This window comes from Pelodiscus sinensis, chromosome 31 (genome assembly GCF_052426305.1).
Source record: "Pelodiscus sinensis isolate ZL-2025 chromosome 31, ASM5242630v1, whole genome shotgun sequence".
NCBI lineage: Eukaryota > Metazoa > Chordata > Testudines > Trionychidae > Pelodiscus > Pelodiscus sinensis.
In genome coordinates this window covers 13139140-13162514 of record NC_143082.1, presented here as the reverse complement: position 1 = coordinate 13162514, position 23375 = coordinate 13139140, and the positions used below count along the sequence as shown (strand labels likewise).

General features: G+C 61.1%; 1 protein-coding gene across 2 annotated transcripts; it reads left to right on the top strand.

Annotated features, from left to right (window-relative positions):
• The first annotated feature begins 7402 nt into the window (after window positions 1–7402).
• On the top strand, window positions 7403–22952 carry NEMP1 (nuclear envelope integral membrane protein 1). 2 transcript variants are annotated; one of them, XM_075901826.2, is made up of 9 exons: window positions 7403–7556; window positions 11645–11766; window positions 15238–15457; window positions 16033–16105; window positions 16520–16613; window positions 17210–17324; window positions 17957–18182; window positions 19286–19459; window positions 19980–22952. In XM_075901826.2, exons 1-9 carry the CDS (start codon window positions 7484–7486, stop codon window positions 20164–20166), a joined length of 1284 nt encoding a protein of 427 aa, XP_075757941.2. In that variant the 5' UTR covers window positions 7403–7483; the 3' UTR covers window positions 20167–22952. The 2 variants fall into 2 exon arrangements, with proteins under 2 accessions (XP_075757941.2, XP_075757942.2); XM_075901827.2 differs by lacking the exon at window positions 7403–7556 and adding an exon at window positions 8927–11542.
• The last annotated feature ends 423 nt before the right edge of the window (window positions 22953–23375 follow it).

Genomic DNA, 23375 nt, shown 5'->3' with positions numbered 1-23375 from the left:
CCCTGGCGCAGGCTGGTGGCTCTGTGAGATGGCAGGGCCGGACTGCCTGGCGGGTGCTCAAATCCACCCACTCACGTCATGCCTCAGGAGCAGCATCTCCTGCTGGTCCCAGCTCCCCAGGGCCTCTGCCGGGCGCAGGCGGAGCTGGAACTGGCGGGGGATGGATGGCGAGGGCCCTGGAGGGATTGTGTGTGACACGTGGGCACATGGACATGTATGGACTAACGGTGTGACTCCCGGCAGCTCCATGTACCCCGCAGCCCCCTGCCAGCCTCTCTGGGCTCCCCATCCCCCACTCCGCCGGTGCCCCCCACTCCCAACCTGCAGCCCCCTGCCAGCCTCTCTGGGTTCCCCATCCCCCACTCCGCCGGTGCCCCCCACTCCCAACCCACAGCCCCCTGCCAGCCCATCTCTGGGCTCCCCATCCCCCACTCCGCCGGTGCCCCCCACTCCCAACCCGCAGCCCCCTGCCAGCCCTAGCACAGGCCCAGTAAATGTGGGGAGGGCTGGAGAGAACACCCAGGATTCCTGGCTGCCATTCCCTGCCACCCTATCTCCCTAGACCCCTCCCCACCCACACTCCTCCTGCGCTGGGCATGGTCCAACGCATCCTGGGCAGTGGGGTCCAAGCTGCTCCAGGCCCTTGTCACAATGTGGGGCTCAGGGTGCCCCCTGGGGGCTGTAAAGATTGGGGTGTGAAAGGATCTAGTCCCCCACGTGAGTCCATCTCTTCCCCACCCCGCGGGGATCAGGGCAGCTGCATGGGGCTGGGAGGTGTTAGATGTGGGGTTCTAGCCCCCCCAAGCGATGTGGAATCGCGCTCCCCCGGAGTGATCTGGAGTTCTGGCCCCCCAAGGATGTGCAATCGGGGTCCCCGAGGGATGTGGGGTTCTGGCCCCCCAAGGATGTGCAATCGGGGTCCCCGAGGGATGTGGGGTTCTGGCCCCCCAAGGATGTGCAATCGGGGTCCCCGAGGGATGTGGGGTTCTGGCCCCCCAAGGATGTGCAATCGGGGTCCCCGAGGGATGTGGGGTTCTGGCCCCCCAAGGATGTGCAATCGGGGTCCCCGAGGGATGTGGGGCTCTGGCCCCCCAAGGATGTGGAATCGGGGTCCCCGAGGGATGCGGGGCTCTGGCCCCCCAAGGATGTGCAATCGGGGCCCCCGAGGGATGTGGGGTTCTGGCCCCCCAAGGATGTGCAATCGGGGTCCCCGAGGGATGTGGGGTTCTGGCCCCCCAAGGATGTGCAATCGGGGCCCCCGCGGGATGTGGGGCTCTGGCCCCCTAAGAATGTGCAATCGGGGCCCCCACGGGATGTGGGGCTCTGGCCCCCCAAGGATGTGCAATCGGGGCCCCCGAGGGATGCGGGGCTCTGGCCCCCCAGAACGACGTGAGGATCAAAGGCCGCCGCCCCGCTCCAGGAGCTATTTGGGGCTGGCCGGGCTGGAATTCACTGGCCCGGCCCCACGTGCTGCTCGCCCCCTCGCTGACGCACATCCCCCGCCCACGCGGCCGGAGCTGGCTCCGCTAGAGCCCGGCAGCCGCCCACGGGCCGGGCCCAGCTGAGGAGGGGGGGTGCCCAGCGGCCCCTGCAGCCCGCCAGCCGTTCCCGCTGCGCTCCCCTGCGGCACGCAGCTGCCTCCTGCTCCCACCACTGGGCCACACTCCCCTCCTGCAGCTGGGGAGGGAACCCGGAAGTCCTGGCTCCCAGCCCCCCTTCTCTAACCACTGGGTGACACTCCCCTCCTGTCTCTGGAGAAGGGAACCCAGGAGCCCTGGCTCCCAGCCCCCCCTTCTCTAACCACTGGGTGACACTCCCCTCCTGCCTCTGGAGAGGGGAACCCAGGAGTCCTGGCTCCCAGCCCCCCCTTCTCTAACCACTGGGCCACACTCCCCTCCTGTCTCTGGAGAAGGGAACCCAGGAGTCCTGGCTCCCAGCCCCCCCTTCTCTAACCACTGGGTGACACTCCCCTCCTGCCTCTGGAGAGGGGAACCCAGGAGTCCTGGCTCCCAGCCCCCCCTTCTCTAACCACTGGGTGACACTCCCCTCCTGTCTCTGGAGAAGGGAACCCGGAAGCCCTGGCTCCCAGCCCCCCTTCTCTAACCACTGGGCCACACTCCCCTCCTGTCTCTGGAGAAGGGAACCCAGGAGCCCTGGCTCCCAGCCCCCCCTTCTCTAACCACTGGGTGACACTCCCCTCCTGCCTCTGGAGAGGGGAACCCAGGAGTCCTGGCTCCCAGCCCCCCCCTTCTCTAACCACTGGGTGACACTCCCCTCCTGCCTCTGGAGAGGGGAACCCAGGAGTCCTGGCTCCCAGCCCCCCCTTCTCTAACCACTGGGCCACACTCCCCTCCTGTCTCTGGAGAAGGGAACCCAGGAGTCCTGGCTCCCAGCCCCCCCTTCTCTAACCACTGGGCCACACTCCCCTCCTGTCTCTGGAGAAGGGAACCCAGGAGCCCTGGCTCCCAGCCCCCCCTTCTCTAACCACTGGGTGACACTCCCCTCCTGCCTCTGGAGAGGGGAACCCAGGAGTCCTGGCTCTGGGAGGGGAGCAGGGTTCACTGGTTAGAGCAGGAAACCAAATGTCTGGACCCCTGCGTTCAGTTCCCAGCTCTGGGGCTGGGGGGCAGGGAGTAGGAGGTTCAGGACTCCTGCGTTCTGTCCCTGGTAAGCTGTGAGCCCCCGCAGTGGCTGCACTGTGGGCAGCAAGTGGGCACAGCCCTGCCAGTTCCCTCAGCAAGAAAATATTTGGCATTAAAGTCCAGGGCGGGGGTTGGGAGCAGCAGGATCGCCAAGAATCTGCCTCCCCCCTCTGTGGAGCTACTGGGGGCTGCCCTCCCCCTCCGTTCTCTCATTTTCCATGTATGTCCCCCCCCCCCATACACACACACTCCCTCCTCCAAGCCCAGCCTTCTTGCCTGGGCTGCCAGCTGCTGCATCTCTCCTCCCCCCCCCCCAAATAAGGGCAACTGCATTTCAGTCCTGGGTCCCCTTACAAACAGCTGCCATACTGCAATCCAGAGGTGGCTGCCTCCCAGCACTGGGAGGGTAGGAGGGGGGAGAAGATCCCTATATAGGAAGGTACCATGCTCCACCCCAGAAGTGGCTGCATCTCAATGCTGGGAGATTGATTCCTATCCAAACTTACTGCCTGCCCCACTTTCCAGAGGGGTCCATTTCACCAGCAGATGCAGCAATTTGGGGACAAAATGTGGGAGTTTATTTGGGAGGGGGATGAAGTGGGAGAACTTCATGTATTAGGAATTACATCCTGGATCAAAATAAAACAAAGGCCAAGAGACGTAACGCTGATCGGATGGACCGGCCACATGGCGTAATGGATACAACACTCTGCTCCTTGCTCCACACACCTTGGCCAAACGCCTTCCCCCACCTCTGTGACTCAGTTTCCTCCCACACACACACGCAGCCCCTTTGTCAGTGGTAAATGCTTTGGGGGCAGTGACCGTCTCTCCCTGGATCTGGAATGGGGGTGGCCAGAGGTAATGCCCGTCTGCTCCCTTGGAGGTGCCCCTGCCAGGGGTTGGTGGGCCCCCTTGCTAATTTCAACCGTCTCCTCTCCCGCCCCCCGTGAAAAAGGCCTGTGCACCCACTCGTTCCTCCTCCCCTGGTAGGCGACGGCCAGGAGCCCAAAGCGCAGTGGCAACTGGAGCAGAGAGGAGGCGAGAGAGGGGGGCAACGCCCATGCTGTGCACCCGCCGTCCGTGCCACCCCTTGGCTTAGGGGAATGGCCCTTCGAGAAAAGCCCCGGGGTTTATATTTCAGGCAGGGAAAAGGCTTGTGAATTGCTTATTTTGCAACGAAAGGGGGTGGAGGAGCTCAAGCAATATTTTGACATCCATCACTGATGCCGCAGGGCTAGGAACAGCCAGCCCAAGTGGGGCTGGCACACAATAAGCACCGCCCGGCCCTTGCTAGGGTAGGTAACAAACCCCAGGGCCCTGTGCCAAGTGCCACGGTGCCTCACGACGGCAGCCCCGGATCGGTGCTGCCTGCAGCCCGGGGGAGGCTGCACGGAGTGGATGATTCATGGCAGCGCCGGCTGCTGTTTGCGGGAGCGTCCTGGGTGTTTTGGCCAGCCCTGGCGTGTCACCAGCCCACTGGGCAGGGAGGCCAGGCCCAGCAGGAGGCGCTGTCACACCCAGAGGGATCAGCCTGTTAGGACAGCGACGGAACTGGGAAACCCAGTGGCTCTTTCCTTCCTTCGTTCCAACGGGGCAGAGGCGGGAGAGGGGGAAAGCTTAGGACTGGTCAGATCATCTGCGCATCCCAGCAACCGCCTTGGTTCCTTCTAACCACTAGGCATGATAGCCCCCCAGATCCTTGAACGGACAACCCCCTCCCCACTCCCAGCACTTGGACGTGGGGGCATTTCTGCCCCTGCCTCCCTGCCTCTCTCAGCTGCCACCCTGCAGCCCCTGGTTTCATTGCTCTGCCATAACTTCAGCTGGGGCACATTGTTGCACCTTGTTCTCTCCAGCAGCTGCATCTCATGAGAGCGGGCTTGAGACCCCGTGGGGCTGAGTGCAGAGTAAAAGCATGAACAGCCAGAAACCTGGGAAAGTCCCAGGAAGAGTTTTGTAATACCTCCCCCACGCACACACAGACACACAAAATCCAATGTCTCCAGCGCTGTATGTTACCCCAAACATCTGTAGTTTCCCATTTAAAGTCAGCAAGTGAGTAGATGCCATGCTGGACTTGATCTTTCCAAACCCAGATCAGCTTTCCTCCTTTAAAGTCCCTTGCAGCAGCCCCAGAGACAGTCTCTGTATCTGAACTCAGGGGACATGGCAGCTTGTGCTGGAAATATGGGGGGTATAGAGAGGCTGGATTCCTTGCAGCTTTTCAGGGGCCACCGTCGCGGCACTGAAGGCGAATGCACCCTGAGGCTCATGGGGAGCCTGTTCAGCTCCTTCCAAGCATCACGTCTGCCCACCCACGCGCCGCCTTGCAAGCTGGGGAGATTGTCAGGACTCTGGGACTCCATTAAAGGCCGGGGGGAGGGGGCTATGAGCTAGAGAAAGAGACACGGTCCCCAGCTTCGATCCACTGAGCTGATTTTATTATTATTTCGCAGCCGTCTGTAAGGTCCAGAGGCCTCCTTTGAGGATGGAGCCCTCCTGGGTTAGGCCCTGAGCACAGAGGAAGACACACGCATGGGGAGAACAAAGGGCTCACCGTCTAACTAGAAAAAAAGGAGAAACTGAGGCACAGGGAGGCAAAACCTTTTTGTCAAAGTCATGGGAATGAAAGCCAAGCGTCTTGAATCTCTGCTTCATTCCCTTACCCCGCTGGTCCACAGGGCCTCTGCAGATTAACGAGGGCCCTGATCCTATGGTGCTCGTGCACGTGCTTCTTTTCAAGTCCACGTGACTACGTGTGCGCAGGGAGCGAGGCACATGTGAGCGGGCCGGGCCGGGGGCACCAGGAGCCAGGTGGGCTGTGCAAGGTGCGTGGGAGGAAGGGCAGATTCGATGGGATGCGATGTCTCTATAAATAGCTGCAATTGTCAGGCTATATATATCGACTCACAAAGAGATGGAGGAAGGGCCACTTGCACCAGCACCGGCTGGCTCATTTCTTGCCGGCGTCACAGCCCGGCGGGAGCTCGAGTGTTTAGTGGCGCAGGGGGGCGGTTTCCAGGCGGGAGCTCCGTGCTGGAGGGGCAACATGGTGGGAGGTGGCACTGGGAGCAGCAGGCAGGCGGACAAGGCTGAGGCTGCTGGCCCAGCAGGGTGAGTAGAAAGGGGCAGGGCTCTGAGAAGTGTGTGTGGGGGGGTCAGACACTTGCCCCCAGTGCAGGGAATCACCCGCAGGAGGTGGAAGGACTCGGAAAAGGCAGCATTGTGGTGAGAGAAGGCCTACGCAAGAGCCCCTACAATAACAACCCAGCCCCCCACGAGGGACCCTACAATAACAACGCACAGTCAATCTGTGGAACTCCTTGCCAGAGGATGTTGTTCAGACCAGGACTTTAACAGGGTTCAAAAAAGAGCTAGATAGATGCATGGAGGACAGGCCATCAATGGCCGTTAGCCTCTGTGTGTCAGAATCTGGAAATGGGCAACAGGGGATGGATCACTTGATTCCCTGTTCTGTTCATTCCCGCTAGGGAACCTGGCTTTGTTGGAATGCAGGATACTGGCCTAGATGGACCTTGGGTCTGACCCAGTGTGGCCATTCTTATGTAATAACAACCTAGCCCCTGTGAGAGACCCTACAATCACAACCCAGCCCTCCAGCAACCCTACAATAACAACCCAACCCCCCCATGAGACACCCTACAATAAGATCCCAACCTCACAATGAGAGACCCTAGAATAACAACCCAGCCCTCCAGCAACCCTACAATAAAAACCCAATCCCCCCCATGAGAGACCCTACAATAATAACCCAGCCCTCCGGCAACCCTATAATAATAACCCAACCCCCCATGAGAGACCCTACAATAATAACACAGCCCTCCAACAACCCTACAATAACAACCCAACCCCCCATGAGAGACCCTACAATAATAACACAGCCCTCCGGCAACCCTACAATAATAACCCAGCCCTCCCATGTGAGACCCTACAATAACAACCCAACCCCCATGAGAGACCCTACAATAATAACACAGCCCTCCGGCAACCCTACAATAACAACCCAACCCCCCATGAGAGACCCTACAATAATAACACAGCCCTCCGACAACCCTACAATAACAACCCAACCCCCCATGAGAGACCCTACAATAATAACACAGCCCTCCGGCAACCCTACAATAATAACCCAGCCCTCCCATGTGAGACCCTACAATAACAACCCAACCCCCATGAGAGACCCTACAATAATAACACAGCCCTCCGGCAACCCTACAATAACAACCCAACCCCCCATGAGAGACCCTACAATAATAACACAGTCCTCCGACAACCCTACAATAACAACCCAACCCCCCATGAGAGACCCTACAATAATAACACAGCCCTCCGACAACCCTACAATAACAACCCAACCCCCCATGAGAGACCCTACAATAATAACCCAGTCATGAGTTCAAATGTTGCTATGGGGCAAAGACGTCACCTGATAGGTAGAGAGGTCTGTCAATCACCCTGGTTGCGCACGTGTGGGCTGTGTTCTGATATACTGGGGAAGCTGTCTGTCACCGTCGTTTCTAGGGGAGGGTGTAAGAGTTGCTACGGGACTGTTTACTGAGGGCCGCGGGGCTCAGCTGTCCAACGATAGGCTGTGTAGCTTGTCAGTCAGCGTGACAAGCGGGAGGCGGAAGCCGGGCGTGGCCGTCAACTGAGCCGCTCTCTGATAGGCTGAGGAGGGCTGTCGGTCAGCGCGGGTGCGCGGGGGCAGGAATTTGCGTCACTCTAGGCCTGGCCGCCTATAGGCTCGCGGCCCGCCCGCCCCCCCGGGTTGCTAGGGCGGGTTGGTGACGGCGCGGGCGGAAGTGAGCGGCGCGGCCATGGCGGGAGGCATGAAACCAGCCCGGGGGTGGCGCCTCCTGGGGGCCCTGCTGCTGCTGCTGGGGGGCGCAGGTACGGGGGGGGCACCCCGAGGTGGGGCTGGCGGGTCCCGGGGGGGGGGGCACCTCGAGGGGCGGGGCTGGCGGGTACCGGGGGGGGACCCCGAGGGGGGGGCTAGCGGGTACCGGGGGGGGACCCCGAGGGGGTCTAGCGGGTACTGGGGGAGCACCCCCAGGGGCGGGGCGGGGCTGGCGGGGGGGGCACCCCGAGGGGGGGCTGGCGGGTACCGGGGGGGCACCCCGAGGGGGGGCTGGCGGGTACTGGGGGGGCACCCCCAGGGGTGGGGCGGGGCTGGGCTGGCGGGGGGGGCACCCCGAGGGGCGGGGCTGGCGGGTCCCGGGGGGGCACCCCAAAGGGCAGGCAGTTCCTGGGTCACTGGGGAGGGCACCCCAAGGGACTGGGGCTGGCGGGCACTGGGGGGCGCAGACCCATAGAGTGAGGAAGAGGGGGCGGGTGCTGGGGGTGGTGGATGGGAACCCAGGGAGGCTGAGAGCGGTGTGTGTGGGGGGGAAGAGGTGGCATGTACAGGAGAGCTGGGGGTGGAGCCACTTGGAGGGGGCCTTTCCCGAGAGCACCTGGAGTGGCGAATGGGAGAGCAAGGAGCGTACGGACTATAGACCCACAGAGAGCCGTGACTTCTCTGACCCCCCCTCCCCATTCCACTGGCTGCCCCTGTGTGGGGAGGTGGCAGATAAAACCCCCACCACTCTGCTACAGCCCTTTCTGTCACCCCACCCTGGGAGTCAGCACTGCCAGCTGCTCTGTTCAGTGGCCACCTTCCCCCCCCAATCCCAGCCCTCTGTGCCCCCAAACCCCACATTGCCAGCCAATCCAGGCTGTGCATGCAGTGACTTGGGGGGAGAGACTTGCGAGTGGCAGACCCCAATCAGTGTGACTGTGAGCCCCGGGGGTTTGGGGTTGGCAGGCCAGGAGAGCCTTGGCAGCCGGGGTAGGGCGGGGGGTTGATACAGGGCAGGAGGGTGCTGGGAGGCAGCATGGGGCCAAGTGGGGAACTGGCAGGACAGGGAGGGGTCAAAGCACAGTGTGGCCTGAAGTGCTTTATACTGCACTTTTCAAAATGCATCCATTCCAAGTGAAGCTTGTGAGCTCTCCAGCAGGGGAGGGGGCAGCAGTCCGGGGAACGGGACTAAGGCAGGACAGAGGAGGGTGTTGGCGGGGGATGGTACACAGCAGAGGTTGGAGGAAGCCTGGGTTCATAGACAAGGCTGTTCTGAGACTTGGGGTCAGCTCCCGGCTCTGCCGCAGACTACAGTGTTTCTATGTCCCCGTTCTGAAGCTGTACCATGGGATTGATGAACCTTTGTCTCCCAGTCCTCCTCTAGGTCAGACTGTAAGCTCTTTGGGTCAGGGACTCTTTGAGGCCACATTGTGCTGGGCCCAGCACAAATCTTAGGACCTCCGGGCACCTGCCTGATGGAGGTATGGCAGAACTGCTTGTGAAGAGGATGCCTTCCTGCCCACAGCGTGGGCATTTCCTGCATGGTTTAGCATAAGGAACAAAATAGCATTTCAGGGAAGAAAGAGACTCTATGAAAAACAAGCAGTCTTTTGATCCCTTTAGGAGACTCTGGAAAATTCCCACTTCAAAGCCAGAGGAAAGGGGATGTTAAATCTATTGTGGCTTGTGTTAAGTGAGAAGTTTAGGATGGTGGTGGGGGACGGCCCAAAAGCGAGTTAATTTTGTGTGTTTGAAATCGCTGCTTCTGGGCTCAGCCCTTTGACGTGTGAGTTATAAACAGAGTGCCAGTTCCTCCTGGTGGTAATCTCACTTTGTAGCTACTTTAACACCTTCCTCTTTCTTGCGAGTGCCCGAAGATGCACCAAAGGTTCTGTGAGTTTCTGCGGGAGTGTTTCCAGTCGTTTGACTGACAGTTTCTCTGGGGAGCAGCGGGTGAATTGAATGGCAGTGAGGTCTGTCATGGGTTTAGCTGCCTCTCCGGTCTGCCTGGTGTGGTGGAGAAGGGTGTAGGTCATCTGATTGGAAGTGCCAGTGTCACTTTTAAAGGTTATAAAATAAAATGTCAGTCAGGAGGCAGAGACACATACTGGGTAGCAATGTTCCCTCTAACCTTTAACATCCATGTGCAGAATAATTTTATGTGCACCGAGGCATGTGGGAATGTGCACCACCAGGAGAAACAAAACACCTAGCTATGGGCGCTCTGCTAATTAGCTGGTCAGCATCGGAATCTCTCCTGAGTCGCTTACAGCTGGGTAGGGGACACCAACTGGGGATAGGAGACCTAGTGCTGCAGATGACTTGGTGGCTGACTTCAGGCAAGTCATGTCGCTGCTCTGTGCCTCAGTTTCCCCATCTGTAAAAGGGGTCTTGCCTCCTTTGTGAAGTGCTTCAAGATCTATGGATGAAAAGTGCGAGCAGAACTTTGCCTTGCATGAAGGGTCCACATGAGCCCCAAATGTTGTCTGGTCACACAAGTTGGTGACTGTAGCATAGTGATTTTTAATGTAAGTCACGTTCTTTCCCTACTAAAGCTGTAGGTAGCTTAACGTTTTGTTTTTTTTTCCTCCTCGGTCTAATGTCTCCCCTCTTGGGGAATAACACTTTTCTATGAACCTAAGCACGTTGGTAAATAGTCTAAAGTCACACAGCATTACTCAAACGCCCACGCTCTGCCATGAATCTACATGAGCCTGAGCCATCTCCGTGGGAGATGCGTGCGCCTGTTGAGACTCTCAGCAGCCTATAAGACACGCATGCCTCGATGGACGCCCCGGGTTGGCTTTTCCCTAAGAAGCCTAAAGGGGAGGATTACCTCCTTACAAAGGCACTTACCGATGCCAAGCCGGTTATAAAACACGAGGACTTCGACGGGATGAACTAAGCTACTAATAGCGACCCAAAGTAATGGCCACCCTGCTAGCTGATCCAAATTCCACTATCCGTCCCCCTTCTGCTGCTGTCCTCTACTGACAGCTGTTCTGTATTATGACAGGGGAAGGTAAACTGAGGCATGGTCTAAGGTCGCAGCTGACTGTAAAGCTAAATCTGGCCTCGGTCCGGGTCTGAAGGTGAAATTGATGCGTGTTTCCTTCTCCCTGTTGAGTGAAAATGCACCTAAGTTCGCCGCGCAAGTTATAGGACTGGCATAAATGAGGGATTCCCCCTTGTTTTAGCCACCGACATTGGGTCTGAAGCAGGAGCTAATATGGGGAAATTAAGGCTTGTGCTCGAGGCCAGAAGCGACTAGCTCTGTGAATGCCTCTGGTTGCTGAGTAAGTTCCCTCAGGGCTGTCTCTCCTAGAGCTGGCATGCTTCCCACGCACACAGGGGCAAAGAACACCGGGCTCACAGCTGCTTAGGAAGAAGGGAGTGACTGGAGCAAAACATGGGTTTGTTCCCAAAGCACAGTCCCTTGCAGATGCCACTGTCTGGCAGGAGACCAGGCTAGTTGGGGCCCTGGTGTGGCCGTTCTCATGTCAGCTCTTCAGGGGCTGCCGTGGGCTGCACTACAGGCCCGTGGGTGTAAATCAGGAGTTGTTACGTTGAAGGAAGTGGGCTGCACTAGTATGTTTAGAATCAGGGTCATGTTCCAGAAAGGTTGGTCTCTGGCTGGTGTTTCCTTCGCCTCAGCCTTCCCAGGACAGCACGTTGGGGGCTGGTGGCAGTACGGAATGCCCGATCCCTAGTCTTGGGGGAAACGTCTGCTCTTGCTTTAAACAGAATCGCTCCCAGAGAACTCCCTCCCCGTGGACTCCACCTGTGGGATGCTTGCTAGGTTCTAAGTCTCCCTGTAAACACAAGCCACTCGCGATGGTTTCTGTCCCCGGTGAGTGTGAAGAAAGTCCATAGCAACAGGAGCTGAGGGCGTAGCGCTGTTGTGGTGCCTTCCTGGGTCTGCAGGCAGCCTGAAACGAGCTCAGGAACAAACAGTCCAAGTGCCCACCTGCAGATCTCCGACCCCGGCCGCCCGTCCTGAATACCAAAGCCTCCAGCCTCCCCGCTCGGCACAGAGCAGGTGCTGCGGAGGTGGGGGCAGGGCCGGACACAGCCGGCGATCGATGCTGGGGTCTGGTTTGTTACTAAATCCTCTCCCCTCCCTCTCCCCTGTCTTACGAAGGTGGCAAGGCCCCAGTGATCCAGCTCCGAGAAGGGCAGGTGCAGAACGCAACGGCCTCGCAGCAGTTCTGCTACGCCAACCCAGGGACCCCGAAATGGCACGACATATGGACCCGCATGCAGGTAGGAACTGGCGACCGCTAGGCCAGCCGCAGAGCAAGGGCCATGTCTCGCGGCCCCGTCGCTTGCGGACAAGCCAAGAAGCCCAAAGAAAGAGGCTTTGCCAGGTTTGTGCTCACCAGCAAACGTGCCTTGAACTCCAGCCCCCTTGGTCCTATGGCCTGCGTTGGGGAGAGAAAGGGGGTAACCAGGTACGGGCCAGTTGCCGCGACAGACCCGTCTTGCCTGCCTTTGGGCCAGTCCCTGGTGGTTTCTCAGCCTTTGCCTTGCTCTTCCCATCCGGGGGTTTTCGTGGCATTAGCAACCAGACTGTGCCTGGTGCTCTCTAGCAGGGGTGGGCAAGATGCCGTCCATGAACCGGATCCGGGCTGCCCCCAATTGAGCCCTGGAGGCAGGGGAGCGTGTGAAGCCATTCGCTGTTCAATATGGCTGGTGGCTCCCTGTAGAGCCACATGCCCCTGGCAGGGGGAGGGGGAGGAGGAGAGACTTTCTGAGCTCCCCACGCTCCAATTGGCCTGGGCTGGGAAGTGCACAAAGTCTCCTCTCCCTGCCGGGGCGTGCGGCACCTACAGGGAACTGCCCCTTCCGCCGGGGCAGAGTTTGTGAAGTGGCCCCCCTGCAAAAACAGTTCTCTTCTTCTCTCCCTCCCCCCCAGCTCCCCCCCCCCCCCCCCCGCTCTAGTGTCACGTGGGAGCACAGCAAGGCCAAAGAACGACCTTACTTCTCCTAGGGACGCGTAGCAGCGGTCAGAGCCGGCAGGCTTGGTTTCAGGACTCCTGGGTTCTATTCCCAGCGTTGGCAGGGAGTGTTGTGTAGTGGTTAGAGCAAAGGACTAGAGGGGTCAGGAGTCCAGGGTTCCCTTCTCCCGTGCTGCCGCTCGCTCGTGTGGCCTGTGGGTCTCCGCTGGAAAACAGGGATAACGTTTGAAGCAGGTCAGGCTTTTCTGGTTGGGGAAAACCTTCGACTTGCGGGCTGGTTCCATCAGCGTCCACCATGGGTGCCAAATGGTGTCGCTGCGGTTTGTTAGGCAAAGGATCTTGGGAAGGCGAAGGGAAGGACTCAGGGTTAAAGAAATGAGGAATCGCGTTGGGGGCTCGCTCAAAGACCGGATGCTCATATGAAACAAAAGACAGGACTATGCAGCACTTTAAAGACTAACAAGATGGTTTATTAGGTGACGAGCTTTCGTGGGTGCTCATATGATACTGAGGCTTTGTCAGACATGGGTGCAGGCTGTCCCCTGACACCTCCCCAAGCTCCCCCACCACAGTGGGCACACGCTGTCCCGGTTTTTCACAGGTGCTGCCCGGAGGTTGCGTCTCCCGTGGGCAGAAGTGGCAAGTGTCTGTCAGGATGAGGGTCCCTTTGCGTCGCTGCTTCTGGAGCTCCGTGGCGATGTTCTTTGCATCCTCCTCAGCTGCGATTCCTTCCTCCCGCCTCCGGCTGGGAGAGAACCGCGCGCCCGCTGTCAAAGGCGAAACTGCCTGACGAGCGTGTCGGGGAATGAATAAAAGGAGCCCATCGAGAGAAGCTTGTGCGATCAGCACGCAGCTCCTTCCCTCAGGGAGACGCCGCAGTTCGAACAAGGATGTGTCCGTTCAGACACCCAAACGGCGTGTTATGCCGCGAGTTACAGATGGGGAAACTGAGGCAAGGGGCAGGGAAGCACATGCAGGAAGCAAGTGGCAAAGATAGGAACCCGCTAGACCAGGAGCAGGGAACCTCTTTAGGTCTGGGGGCCGCTGACCCACAGAAAAACCAGTCGGGAGCAGCTCACAAGTGAGAAGCAAAACAAAAAAACAAACCTGCAGTGAGAACATTCCCCTCACACACCAGAGCTTGGGGGCCCCAAGCTAATCGATTTTGTGTGCCAACACGGGCTCCCCAGTGCTGGGGGGGACACGACCCTGAGCTTTTGGGGCCAGATCCAGACAAGCCAGCGGCCACATCCCCCAGGCCTTAGGTTCCCATTCCTGCTCTAGACTTTCTAGCTGCTGGTCCTGTGCTTTGCAATCCTCCCTCGTCCTTCAGCTAGTCCCCTGAAAATATCTCTAAATGAGACCCATTTTTCTTGTAAGTCACATTAACTGCTCCCAGCTAGAGGTTCTTGCTGATGAGAAAAGGAGACATTGAGGAGAGTCGGTAGCTTGGATGCGAAGGGGATTGTAGGTATCCAAGTGGCTAAACTTCCTGAGAAGTCAGGTAGTTACTGGCAATGCGGCAGGGGTGTTTTCTCTGCAGAGCGCGAAGCTTCTGTATTTTTCAGAGCCCTTGCACAGACCTGCATGCTGGCTTGGCTCTTAGGCCGATGGCTCTTCTAACTCAGTGCTTTTTGGCCAGGAATGTATGTGCCCCTAGAGGAGCCCAGACCCCTTCCAAGGTGTCTTGCCTTTTGATCTGGGTGTTTGCTGCGTTTACAACAAGCTCCTGAAAAGCGCCAGCAAAGTCCGTCCGCACTGCAATTTCATACAGACACCGACTGGTTTATGCCCAGATAGACTGTGCCCAGAAATGTTAGTACGGTATTTTGGCGTTGATGGATTTATCTTGTAATCACACGGTGAAAACGAGAGAGGGGCCAATTTTTCAGCTGTAGGGGCTGGGACACTGGTGTGTTTGCTTACCAAAAATCAGATGAGCACTTAACGGAGGTGAAACTTGGGGGACACCCAGGATGAATCCAACTCCTGAAAGCGTCTAGTAGTCTGGAAAGTTTGAGAGCCGCCTAAGTGACTCTTGATTAGTCGTGTGCTACTAAGTCACTTAGGTTGTTACCTTTTATCTCCCGAAGAACTTCAGAGACCTCCCTGGCAGCTGTAACGAGCAGCAATTCAGGTGCCCTGAGACCATTGATCAGGGAGGAGAACGAGCCTCCCTCGCAGCCGGCGAGCTGGCGTTCGAAAGTTCTAGGCCAGGACTACTCAACTTTGGAAGCCCTGGGGCTGCAATGATACTCACAGCGCATGCCGAGGGCTGCAATTGAAGTGTGGTTGCATAAACATGCAAATATATGCAAATAACTTTTCACACTGACGGGCATGAATACAAAGATTAAGCCATGGCACCCGCCCCAAACGTGGCCAGTGAGAGCCAGTCAACCTCTCAGGCTCTGCCCGCAAGGCTAAGCAGCCAGCATTTCCCACAAGGCCCAGCGCTCCTGGCACCTCCTCCCTGGGGGCTAGAAACACCGACATCCTGTACCCGTCTGTTCTGCCAGCCCGTCCGCTTGCGTCTTTCAGTGCTTGCCCTGCCTGGGAGATGCCTCCCCATTGTGGAGCGTGTTCGCAGTGGAGGCCACGTTCAAAGATCCCACCTGTGGGCCCCAAACAGCCCACGGATCGTGTGCTGAGTAGCCCTGTTCTAGGCAGTATGAACCCCGCCCAGCACAGGTCCCCATCTAGTTTTGTCTCCCTCGCACGCTGGCTCAGTCGCAGACCCCTGGGGGCGTGCGATCCACCTCTCCCCCGTCCGCAGATCCGCGTGGTCAGCAACAAGATGATCCGCGTCATCCAGGTGGAGAACGAGGAGAAGCTGAAGGAGCTGGAGGAATTCAACGTGTGGAACTTCCTCGCCTCCTTCCTGAAAGAGAAGCTGAACGACACCTACATCGCTGTGGACCTTTACACTGAGAAAACCTGCCTGAAAGTCGAGCTCCTGGAGCAACCCACCGCCTACAGCGTCGTCCTCTTCCGGTGTAAGCTGTGCTGGGGGTCAGGCTGCCCCGGCCCGCTTGGGGCTGGAGGGGCGATTCCTCCGGCTTAGTGGAGCACGTGCTAGCTGCTCACCTTGCCTGGCTACTGCCTGGCCCGGCTTGGTTGCCCGTCCTATGCTGGGTCCCATGCTGGTTAGAAGAACCCAGCGAGTCTTGCGGGGTGTCGGGGCGAGTCGCCCTTCGGGCGGACGGGATCTCTGGTAGGTGCTCAGGACAGTCGGTGGAACCAAACTGCAGGGAGCTTGGTCCAGAAGGGGCTCCTGACTGGTGCGGGGGAGACGCCCCTCTCCCAATGTGGGCTGCATAAGCCTTGGAGAGAAGCGGGGGGCACCCGTCTGGTTCCTCCCGCCCCAGGTCAGTGTGGTACCACGGTAGATCCGTGGTCTGAGATTCACCAGGGTCAGAGCAGAGCCTGGTCCTAGGGTCCGTTTGCCCCGAGACGGGGTCCATTTGCCCCGAGACGGGGTCAGGGGTCTGCCTCTACGTCGTGCTGGACGGCAGGGCCCTGTCGCGGTCGTGTAAACCAGGTTTCTCTGATGCCATCTTCTCTCTTCTAGGGTTTGACCCCAAGCTCTTCGTGGTTTCCTTCCTGGGCCTGCTCCTGTTCTTCTGCGGGGATTTGCTTAGCAGGTGGGCTGCCCCGCCGCTGCCCCTGCTAGACAGCCAGACCTCTGCGCGGTGCTGCTCCTGCCGTCCTGTGTGCTTGACCTCCCGTCTGTGCCAACGTGCTGCTGTGCCCAGGGGCGTTCCCGAGCACTGCCCGCACCAGCCTCGCCCGTCCCTCAAGAGCTTTGTAAACCCAGGGCTTGTAACATCCGTAGCTGGCCGGCCTCCTCCTAGCTGTCCTGGCCGTTAAATCCGGGCGGTCGCTCGCCAGGCAGCGGATCCCACTTGGCTCGGGTCTGTAGCTCCGTAGAGCTTTGCTCTGTTCCCAAGATGCAGCGCGTGGCACCTTAGCTCCCTTCTCAGCTCTTGCGGTGGCGGAAGGCGCGGTGGCTACGCTTTGCCGGGGGCGCCTCTCAGACTCGCCCCTGGTCTCCGCAGGAGCCAGCTCTTCTACTACTCAGCTGGGATAAGCGTCGGCATGCTGGCCTCACTGCTCATCCTCATCTACGTGATGGCCAAGGTGATGCCCAAGGTGAGGCTGCGGTTCTGGCGCCAGGCAACCGGGGTGTTACTGGGGTGGCATGGAGCACTCGGCACCTGGCCGATGTGCTAAAACATGGTTCTGATGCACTGGGGGAAACTCATCTGGGCCTTTCGGTGGCAGGGCCGCTGGGTCCGAGGTCTGGCCGCTGCTCTGAGCAAGGTAGAAGGTGGTGAAAACGTCACCCTCGTTCGGTGGCACGGCTAGCGCTGAAAGCCTGCTGTCCCGGCGCGGAGGCATGTCCGGAGAGCTGCCGGCTGTTTGAGGAGGGCGAGGGTCCGCCTGGCTCGTGTGGTACAGAAGCACCCAGCTGAGATCAGGCCCCCCGGGTGCTGTGTAGCGAGTGACGGCTGCCGTCTGCCATGGCAGGGGTAGGAGGGGTCGAGGAGTGGAGTGACGTGCTCCAGGTTGGGGAACAGAACCCAGCCCGGTACCACGGGGCCTGTCTAGCAGCTGGAACATCAGACAGCGGCAGGTCGGCTCCAGCAGAGGGCAGGGCGGCGCTACCGGCAGAGCAAGTGGCGGCCTGTTTGCTGGACCCCGATGGACACCCCTGTCTTGTTCCCACCTCTCCCCTTGTGCCCTAGAAAAGCCCCATCTACTTCATCCTGGTGGGCGGCTGGTCCTTCTCCCTCTACCTCATCCAGCTGGTTTTCCGAAACTTACAAGAGATCTGCAAGTCGTATTGGCAATATCTCCTGGGTGAGTCCTGGTGCTTGTAGGGGAGAGGCTGCGACTTCTTTGCGTTTGGTCAGCTGTCTGCGCCCGCTTCCAGGAGAGGGGGTCTGGGAGGCCGGGGAGTCCTGGGGCCTGCCTGAGCAGCACCTCCGCTCAGCCGAGCATAGCCACCTAAGCTGAGCTCAACAGTCCCCGTCCAAAGGGGGTTTAGAGCCGGGGGGCAAGACGTGGGCTGGATCCAGCCTCTCAAGCCTTTAAATCTGGCCCATGGTCCACTTGCTGGGCCCCTCCAGCAAGGAGCAGCTCCCGGCTGCTCAAAGTAGCTGGATGCTCCCTGTGCCTCGTGTCGGGGGTGGGGGGAGGGGAGGCTTTGCGTGCCGCCCCCACACAGACTCTCAGCTCCCGTTGGCCTCCGTCGAAGTGCAGCCCTTGACCACGTGCCAAACTCTTGGAGTGGCCCCCGAGCAAAAGTGCTTGCCCAGCTCGGATTTCGCGTCTCTTCCCTGGGAAGGGGCCCGGGATTGTAGCAACGCCCGTGGCATGGGGCCGGGAAAGGAGCAGCTGCCTTGCCGGCGGGGCTGGGAGCCCGGTGTCCAGCGACGGCCCGGCCTGTTCGCCACAGCCTCCGGTGACTCCCCTCGTCCTGCCCCTGCCAGGCTACGTGCTGCTGGTGGGCTTGGCCAGCTTCGCCGTGTGCTACCGGTACGGCCCGCTGGAGAACGAACGCAACATCCACCTGCTCACCTGGACCCTGCAGCTCCTGGGCCTGCTGCTCATGTACGCCGGCATCCAGATCCGGCCCATCGCCCTGGCGCTGATGGCGGCCGCCGTCTGCACCAAGTACCTGGAGCACCCTGTGCAGTGGCTCTGCACGGTCTACAGGTGAGGCGGGAGGGGTTTGGTCCTGGGTCGGGAGCCGGCTGGCTGTTACCTGCCGGCCGAGTGGCTGAGCGGCAGTAGGAGATGGCGGGGGGAGGAGAGGGGGCGGATAAGAAGGGAGCTCCCAAGCCAAGCGATGGCCTGGCTCTAGGCCGGGGTGGGGAACCTTTTTGGGGTTGGGGGACCCACAGAAAAATCACTCGGGGGGGGGGGGCTGCACAAATGAGAAACAAGACAAACCTGAAACAACCCCCCCAGCCCCCCAAGCAAGAGAGACCACCCCATGTTCCCTAGAACTCTGGGGGGGCCCAGCCTAGTAGATTCTGTGCCCTCCAGCCCTGGGGGGGGGGGGGGGGGGCTGGAGCGCCAGCGCGGGTTCCCCAATGCTGGGAGGCCCCGGAACCTCAGAGGTCCGATCCAGACAAGCCCCCAGGCCTCCGGTTCCCCACCCCTGTTCTTGGCCCTCGGCTTGGTCAGAGGGAACCTCTCTAAGGTCAGCCCGAAAATCTCCTGGGTGCCCCCGTGCGCCAGGCAACCGGAGCCTTCAGCTCCGCGTCCTGCCTCAGACCCGAGGCAAGGGGAAGGATTGGGGGAGGAGGGAGTGGCTTGTGCTTGGGCGGGTGTCAGCGCCCCCCCCCCCCCCCCCCCCCCCGCCGCCCCTCGGGTCTCTGGCTAAGGACAGATTTTCGGAGGTGGCGGGCGTAGGCCTGGCTCTGCTCCCACCGCTGGAGCATCCCTCGAGTTCCTCAGGGGCAGGGTTCCAGCCCCGGCTGCGCTGCCAACCCCACGCTGGCCACTGTGTGGCGCCAACGGCCGCGCAGAGCTTGCTGCTTCCCGCAGGCGTCCGGGCATCTGTCTGCTGGGCCCGGTGGGGCAGCGCCAACCCCCCTCCTCTGGCCCGGGTGGGAAGCTGGCTTGAGGCAGGGCCGGCAGCGTTAAACTGGGGGCCCAGCCGCTTGGAGCCTTTTGCCCAGGCCAGTGGGTTCCCGCCTGGCTCCTCGGGGGCCGGCCGGCCCAGCGGCAGAGCCCCCGCGGCTCTCGGGGCAGCCCCTTGGTAGGGGACTGCTGCAAACGGGGACTGCTGCAAACCGCTGCTCTGCTGGCAGGAAGGTGCAGAAAGCGGCCGGGAAGCCGAGCCCCCCCCGCCTGCTGACCGAGGAGGAGTACCGGCTCCAGGGGGAGGTGGAGACGCGCAGAGCTCTGGAGGAGCTGCGTGGCTACTGCTCCAGCCCCGACTTCTCCGCCTGGACGGTGGTTTCCCGGATCCAGTCTCCGAAGAGGTAAAACGCCCTGGGGGCGCCCCCCCCCGACAGTGCCCCCTGCTGGGGGGGGCGTGGCTCTGCACACATCCAAGGGCTGCCTCTCTTCTCTGCCAGTGGAGCAGCCTACAGCTGAACTGGGGACCTGCCAGGGCCGTGTGAACCCCCCGGAGCTGCCTGCTCTGACGGGCTGTCACCGGCATGTCCCCGCCGGTCCCAGAGCAGGGCAGCTGGCTCCTTTTCCCCATGCCTAAGCGTCCCTATGGGGCTGGGCTCGGCTGGTGGTTGGGGCAGCAAGACAGGATGCCCCAGTTCTAGTCCCAGCTGTGTCTGAGCTAGGGCCTGTCGCTCCCCCACCTCCGTGCCTCAGTTTCCCTAGCTACACAACAGGGTCAGTAGTTCCACTGTGGAGGTTGAGGTTTAGTGATGTCTCTGCCCTTTAAGGGATCAGAACGGCCACACTGGGCCAATGAGTCCTGCCTTGCCACAGTGGAAGGCCCAGGGCGGGTGCTAATTGCTCCCCATCTTCGTTAACCTCCAGGTTTGCTGACTTTGTGGGCGGCGCCTCCCATCTCACCCCGAACGAGGTCTCGGTCCACGAGCAGGAGTATGGCCTGGGGGGCTCCTTCGTGGAGGACCAGCTCTTCGAGGACGACGAAGACGACTCCTTCGAGGGGGAGGGGCGCGCCCACTCCTCCATGTCCTTTAACCACCTGGGCTTGGCGTGAGGCAGCCGGTCAGGAGCCCTGCGGACCGACTTGGCGGCGGAGCCGCAGAAGCGCCCTGCCGGCCGTGGAACGGTCGCCGCTCTCTGAGCGCCCCCGTGAGCACGTGTGCGTGAAAAGCCCATCTTGTCGGTGCGAGTGCACCAGAGTCAGCTGCTCCCTGCACGGCTAGTTGGGACGGGGCTTTGCACGGTGCGGGAGAAGCCGCTGGGTGTGTGTCGGGGGCGCACTCTCCTGCTGGCGCTGGGCGGCCTGCCCGGTCCGGGGCAGAGAGCCCTCGGGGCTGCTTGTGTGAGCCGCCCCGGCCTGACTCCAGTTGGATGGGCAGGAGGGCTCTGGCCATGACTGTAATTTGTCTGTAGGACGCAGCGTCCGCCCAGGGCTCGGACCTCCCCTAGAGCGGAGGGAATTTCCCCGTCTACGCTTGTGTGCGGCCGCAGAGCCAGTCCCAGTGGCTGTTGCTCTCCTGGTGCCCTGGGGCTGAGCTGTGCGGGAGGCGAGCAGCACCGGGTACTGGCCCCTGCCGCCTCCCCGTCCTTTGGCCCCCGCGCGGCTGGCGCTGTGCTGCCGCTGCTGTGCGGAGAGCCTGGGCGTGCGCTGGTTCGCAGGCGGGCCTGCGGGTGGGCAGGGCTCTGCCCCTGGGCCCAGCAACTCGATCTCTTCCTCTTCCCAGCTGGGAGCCGCTTTGTTTGCACAAGAGGAGAACTTTGGACCCGCTGCCCTGACAGGTGCGTGCGGAGCAGCTGACTTTCCGGTCTCCGGCTCGGAAGGGCTGCCAGCTTCTCCCCCATCGCAGCAATGGGGGCGGGGCCAGGAACGGGTCCTCTTCGTACCAAGACCAAAGAGCCCAGAGGCTACTGAGCACATGCAGCCCCTGCCCGCAGGGCCGAGCAGACGTGCGCTGCTCCTGTAGCTGAGCTCCCTCGTTTGAACTGTGCTGTGCCCCTTCCTGCAGCCACGCCAGGGCTGGCTCCCCCCAGGATCGGGACCTCTCAGGGCTCCCTTGTGTATCTCCCTGGGCAAGCAGGTGGCACCCCCCATCCCCGGCTTCAGGATGCCTGTGGACGCGTCCTCCTCCCTGCTCGCTCTGTGGCCCGTTTATTTACAGCCACAGCCGTTAGCGGCACAGCACAGCCCGGCCCGTTAGCTGGCGCGTGCCCCCGTCGGCACCGTCCGCAGGCTTCCTTGAGCCCGTTCTCGGCCTGACCCCTTCCGCGGCCGCTGCCGAGGGGTCCCCTGCTAAGGCCGAGCACAGGGTGGGGTCTGCGGGGCGCTGCCATGTCCCCTCCCCACTTGGGCTGGCCCGGGAAGGATTCCAGGCCCCCGAGCCAGGGGTTAGTGTACTGCCCTGAGCTCCGGGTGGGGCGGCTCGGCTGCGCTGGCCTCTTACCCGAGGCCGGGGGGATGCAGGGATTAGCCCAGCTCTCCCGCCCTAGCTGTGCGGAGCCGGCTCTGGGGCCGAATGTGGTGGCAGCCAAGCCCTCGGCCTGGCCTGCTCTCGTTCACTCCGCCGGCTGGGTCCCAGCTGGAGGCCGGGGTGGGTGGGTGGGACAGGCGGATCTACCTAGAGGGGGCAGTGGCTGGCCGTGTGCACAGAGGCCAGCCCAGGCTACTGCACCGGGTAGCCCATTTCCCTTGCGGCTACTTGGCGCTAAGGGTGCATGTGTTACCAGAGTGAATTAGGAGCACAAATCCCATTGATTGCAACAGCTCTTGTGCTCCTAAATCACCTGGGCGCTTCACATCTCCCAGGATCACTGCCTGCCCCCCTCCTCCCCCCCCCCAAACTGTTGTCATTCCAAAGATCTTCTCTGGGTAAACGGGTGAAGCGAGACACCCACCCCAGCCCCCTGCCTGTCGTGTCTGATGGTGACACGCTCGAGGGGGGACTGAGCCACTAAACTGGGGGGGCACCCTACTGCTCTAAGCAGAGTGGCTCCCACAGCTGGGACTGGCTGTCTGGGCACGCAGGCCCCGGCCCACCACGTGCCCCCTTAGATCCGGCAAGCCAGCTGGCCGGCTTGTGCCTTAGCGCTGGGCCGGTGCCGAAAGCCGCCAGGGTGCCAAACCGCCAGGCACATCTCCCCGGGCTGCTCGTCCTCGTCCCTTTCACAGCAAAGGCCCCCGCATCGCGCAGTGTCTGGGCGCCAGTCAGCCAAAACCAAGAGGGGCCGGGTCTGTGGAACCAGGCGTGCTCAGGGGGGCTTCTCAGATAACCCCAGGGGCCGTGAGCTGCCCGCCTGCCGCGGGGGTTGTGCGACGGCAGGTCTGCATTGCCCCTCCCATCCCTCCAGCCTCTCCGCTCTGCGCACGCTGCGTCCCAGCCTCTTGCTCCTGGACGGCCTGCGTCAGGCCTGTCCGGCACAAACGCGGGGGCTTCCCCTCCAGCTCTGGGCAACTCTCTGAGCAATAAGGGCCCGGCTCTTCCGTGAAGAGCTGGGGGAGCAGCTCGCGTTCACTGCTCCGTAGCACCCTGGGGGCACCTGCAAGGCAGTCGGACCGGGGGGCGTCCGTGGGCCACAGGGAGACCCGTGCACTGCAGTTGTCTTGGCACTGTCTGCCTGTCGCCTGCCCTCCCCCGAGGTGGCAGCCCCTGGGGGCTCGTTCTGTTACATTTTGAAGGATGTCTGTGTTGCCGCGCTCCTCGTATCGCTTGGGCCTGCGGGGAGCCGCCTGGCGGAGGGAGCCGGCACAGGCCTCGCGGGCCCGCCTGCCTTTGAACGCTTGTTTCTCTCCCCGTTGTTCCCGCGGGTTTGGAATTTTAATAAAGTTTGGTTTTGTAGACGCCAGCGTGTGGGAAAGTGGCGGTTCGGCTCCTGTGTGGCTGTAGCGCAACCCGCCCCCAGCTGTCCAGCCTGCCTGGGGCAGTGCCCTGCTGCTGAGGTCTTGCCCCCAGGGTGGATGGCAGCTGGGGGAAGGAAGGGAACAGCGGGGCACAGCCCTGGCCTGGAAGGGTGCCTCTGCATGGGTTAGGACGCACTTGCAGAACACAGGACTGTCCGGCTCCCAGGCAGGATCCAAGCTCACGCTCAACAGGGGTGAAGGGATTTCCCCCTCTGTCCTCGTTACTGGCCTTGCTGGGGCTTCGTTAGCGAGCCGGGGGGAGGTCAGAGAACGCGCTGACCCACTTGCGGGGCTGAGCGCCATACTTCCCGTCCCGGCTCGCTGCAGGCAGGGAACAGAGCAGTCTGTCCGAGGTGCGGGCGGGAGCA

Bases quoted from the DNA above. Each gene is read 5' to 3' on its own strand.
- NEMP1 (XM_075901826.2), top strand. From the start codon at position 7,484: ATGGCGGGAGGCATGAAACCAGCCCGGGGGTGGCGCCTCCTGGGGGCC. The intron at 16,106-16,519 runs GTGGGCTGCCCC...TGGTCTCCGCAG, and splicing joins TGCGGGGATTTGCTTAGCAG to GAGCCAGCTCTTCTACTACT. The intron at 19,460-19,979 runs GTAAAACGCCCT...GTTAACCTCCAG, and splicing joins CGGATCCAGTCTCCGAAGAG to GTTTGCTGACTTTGTGGGCG.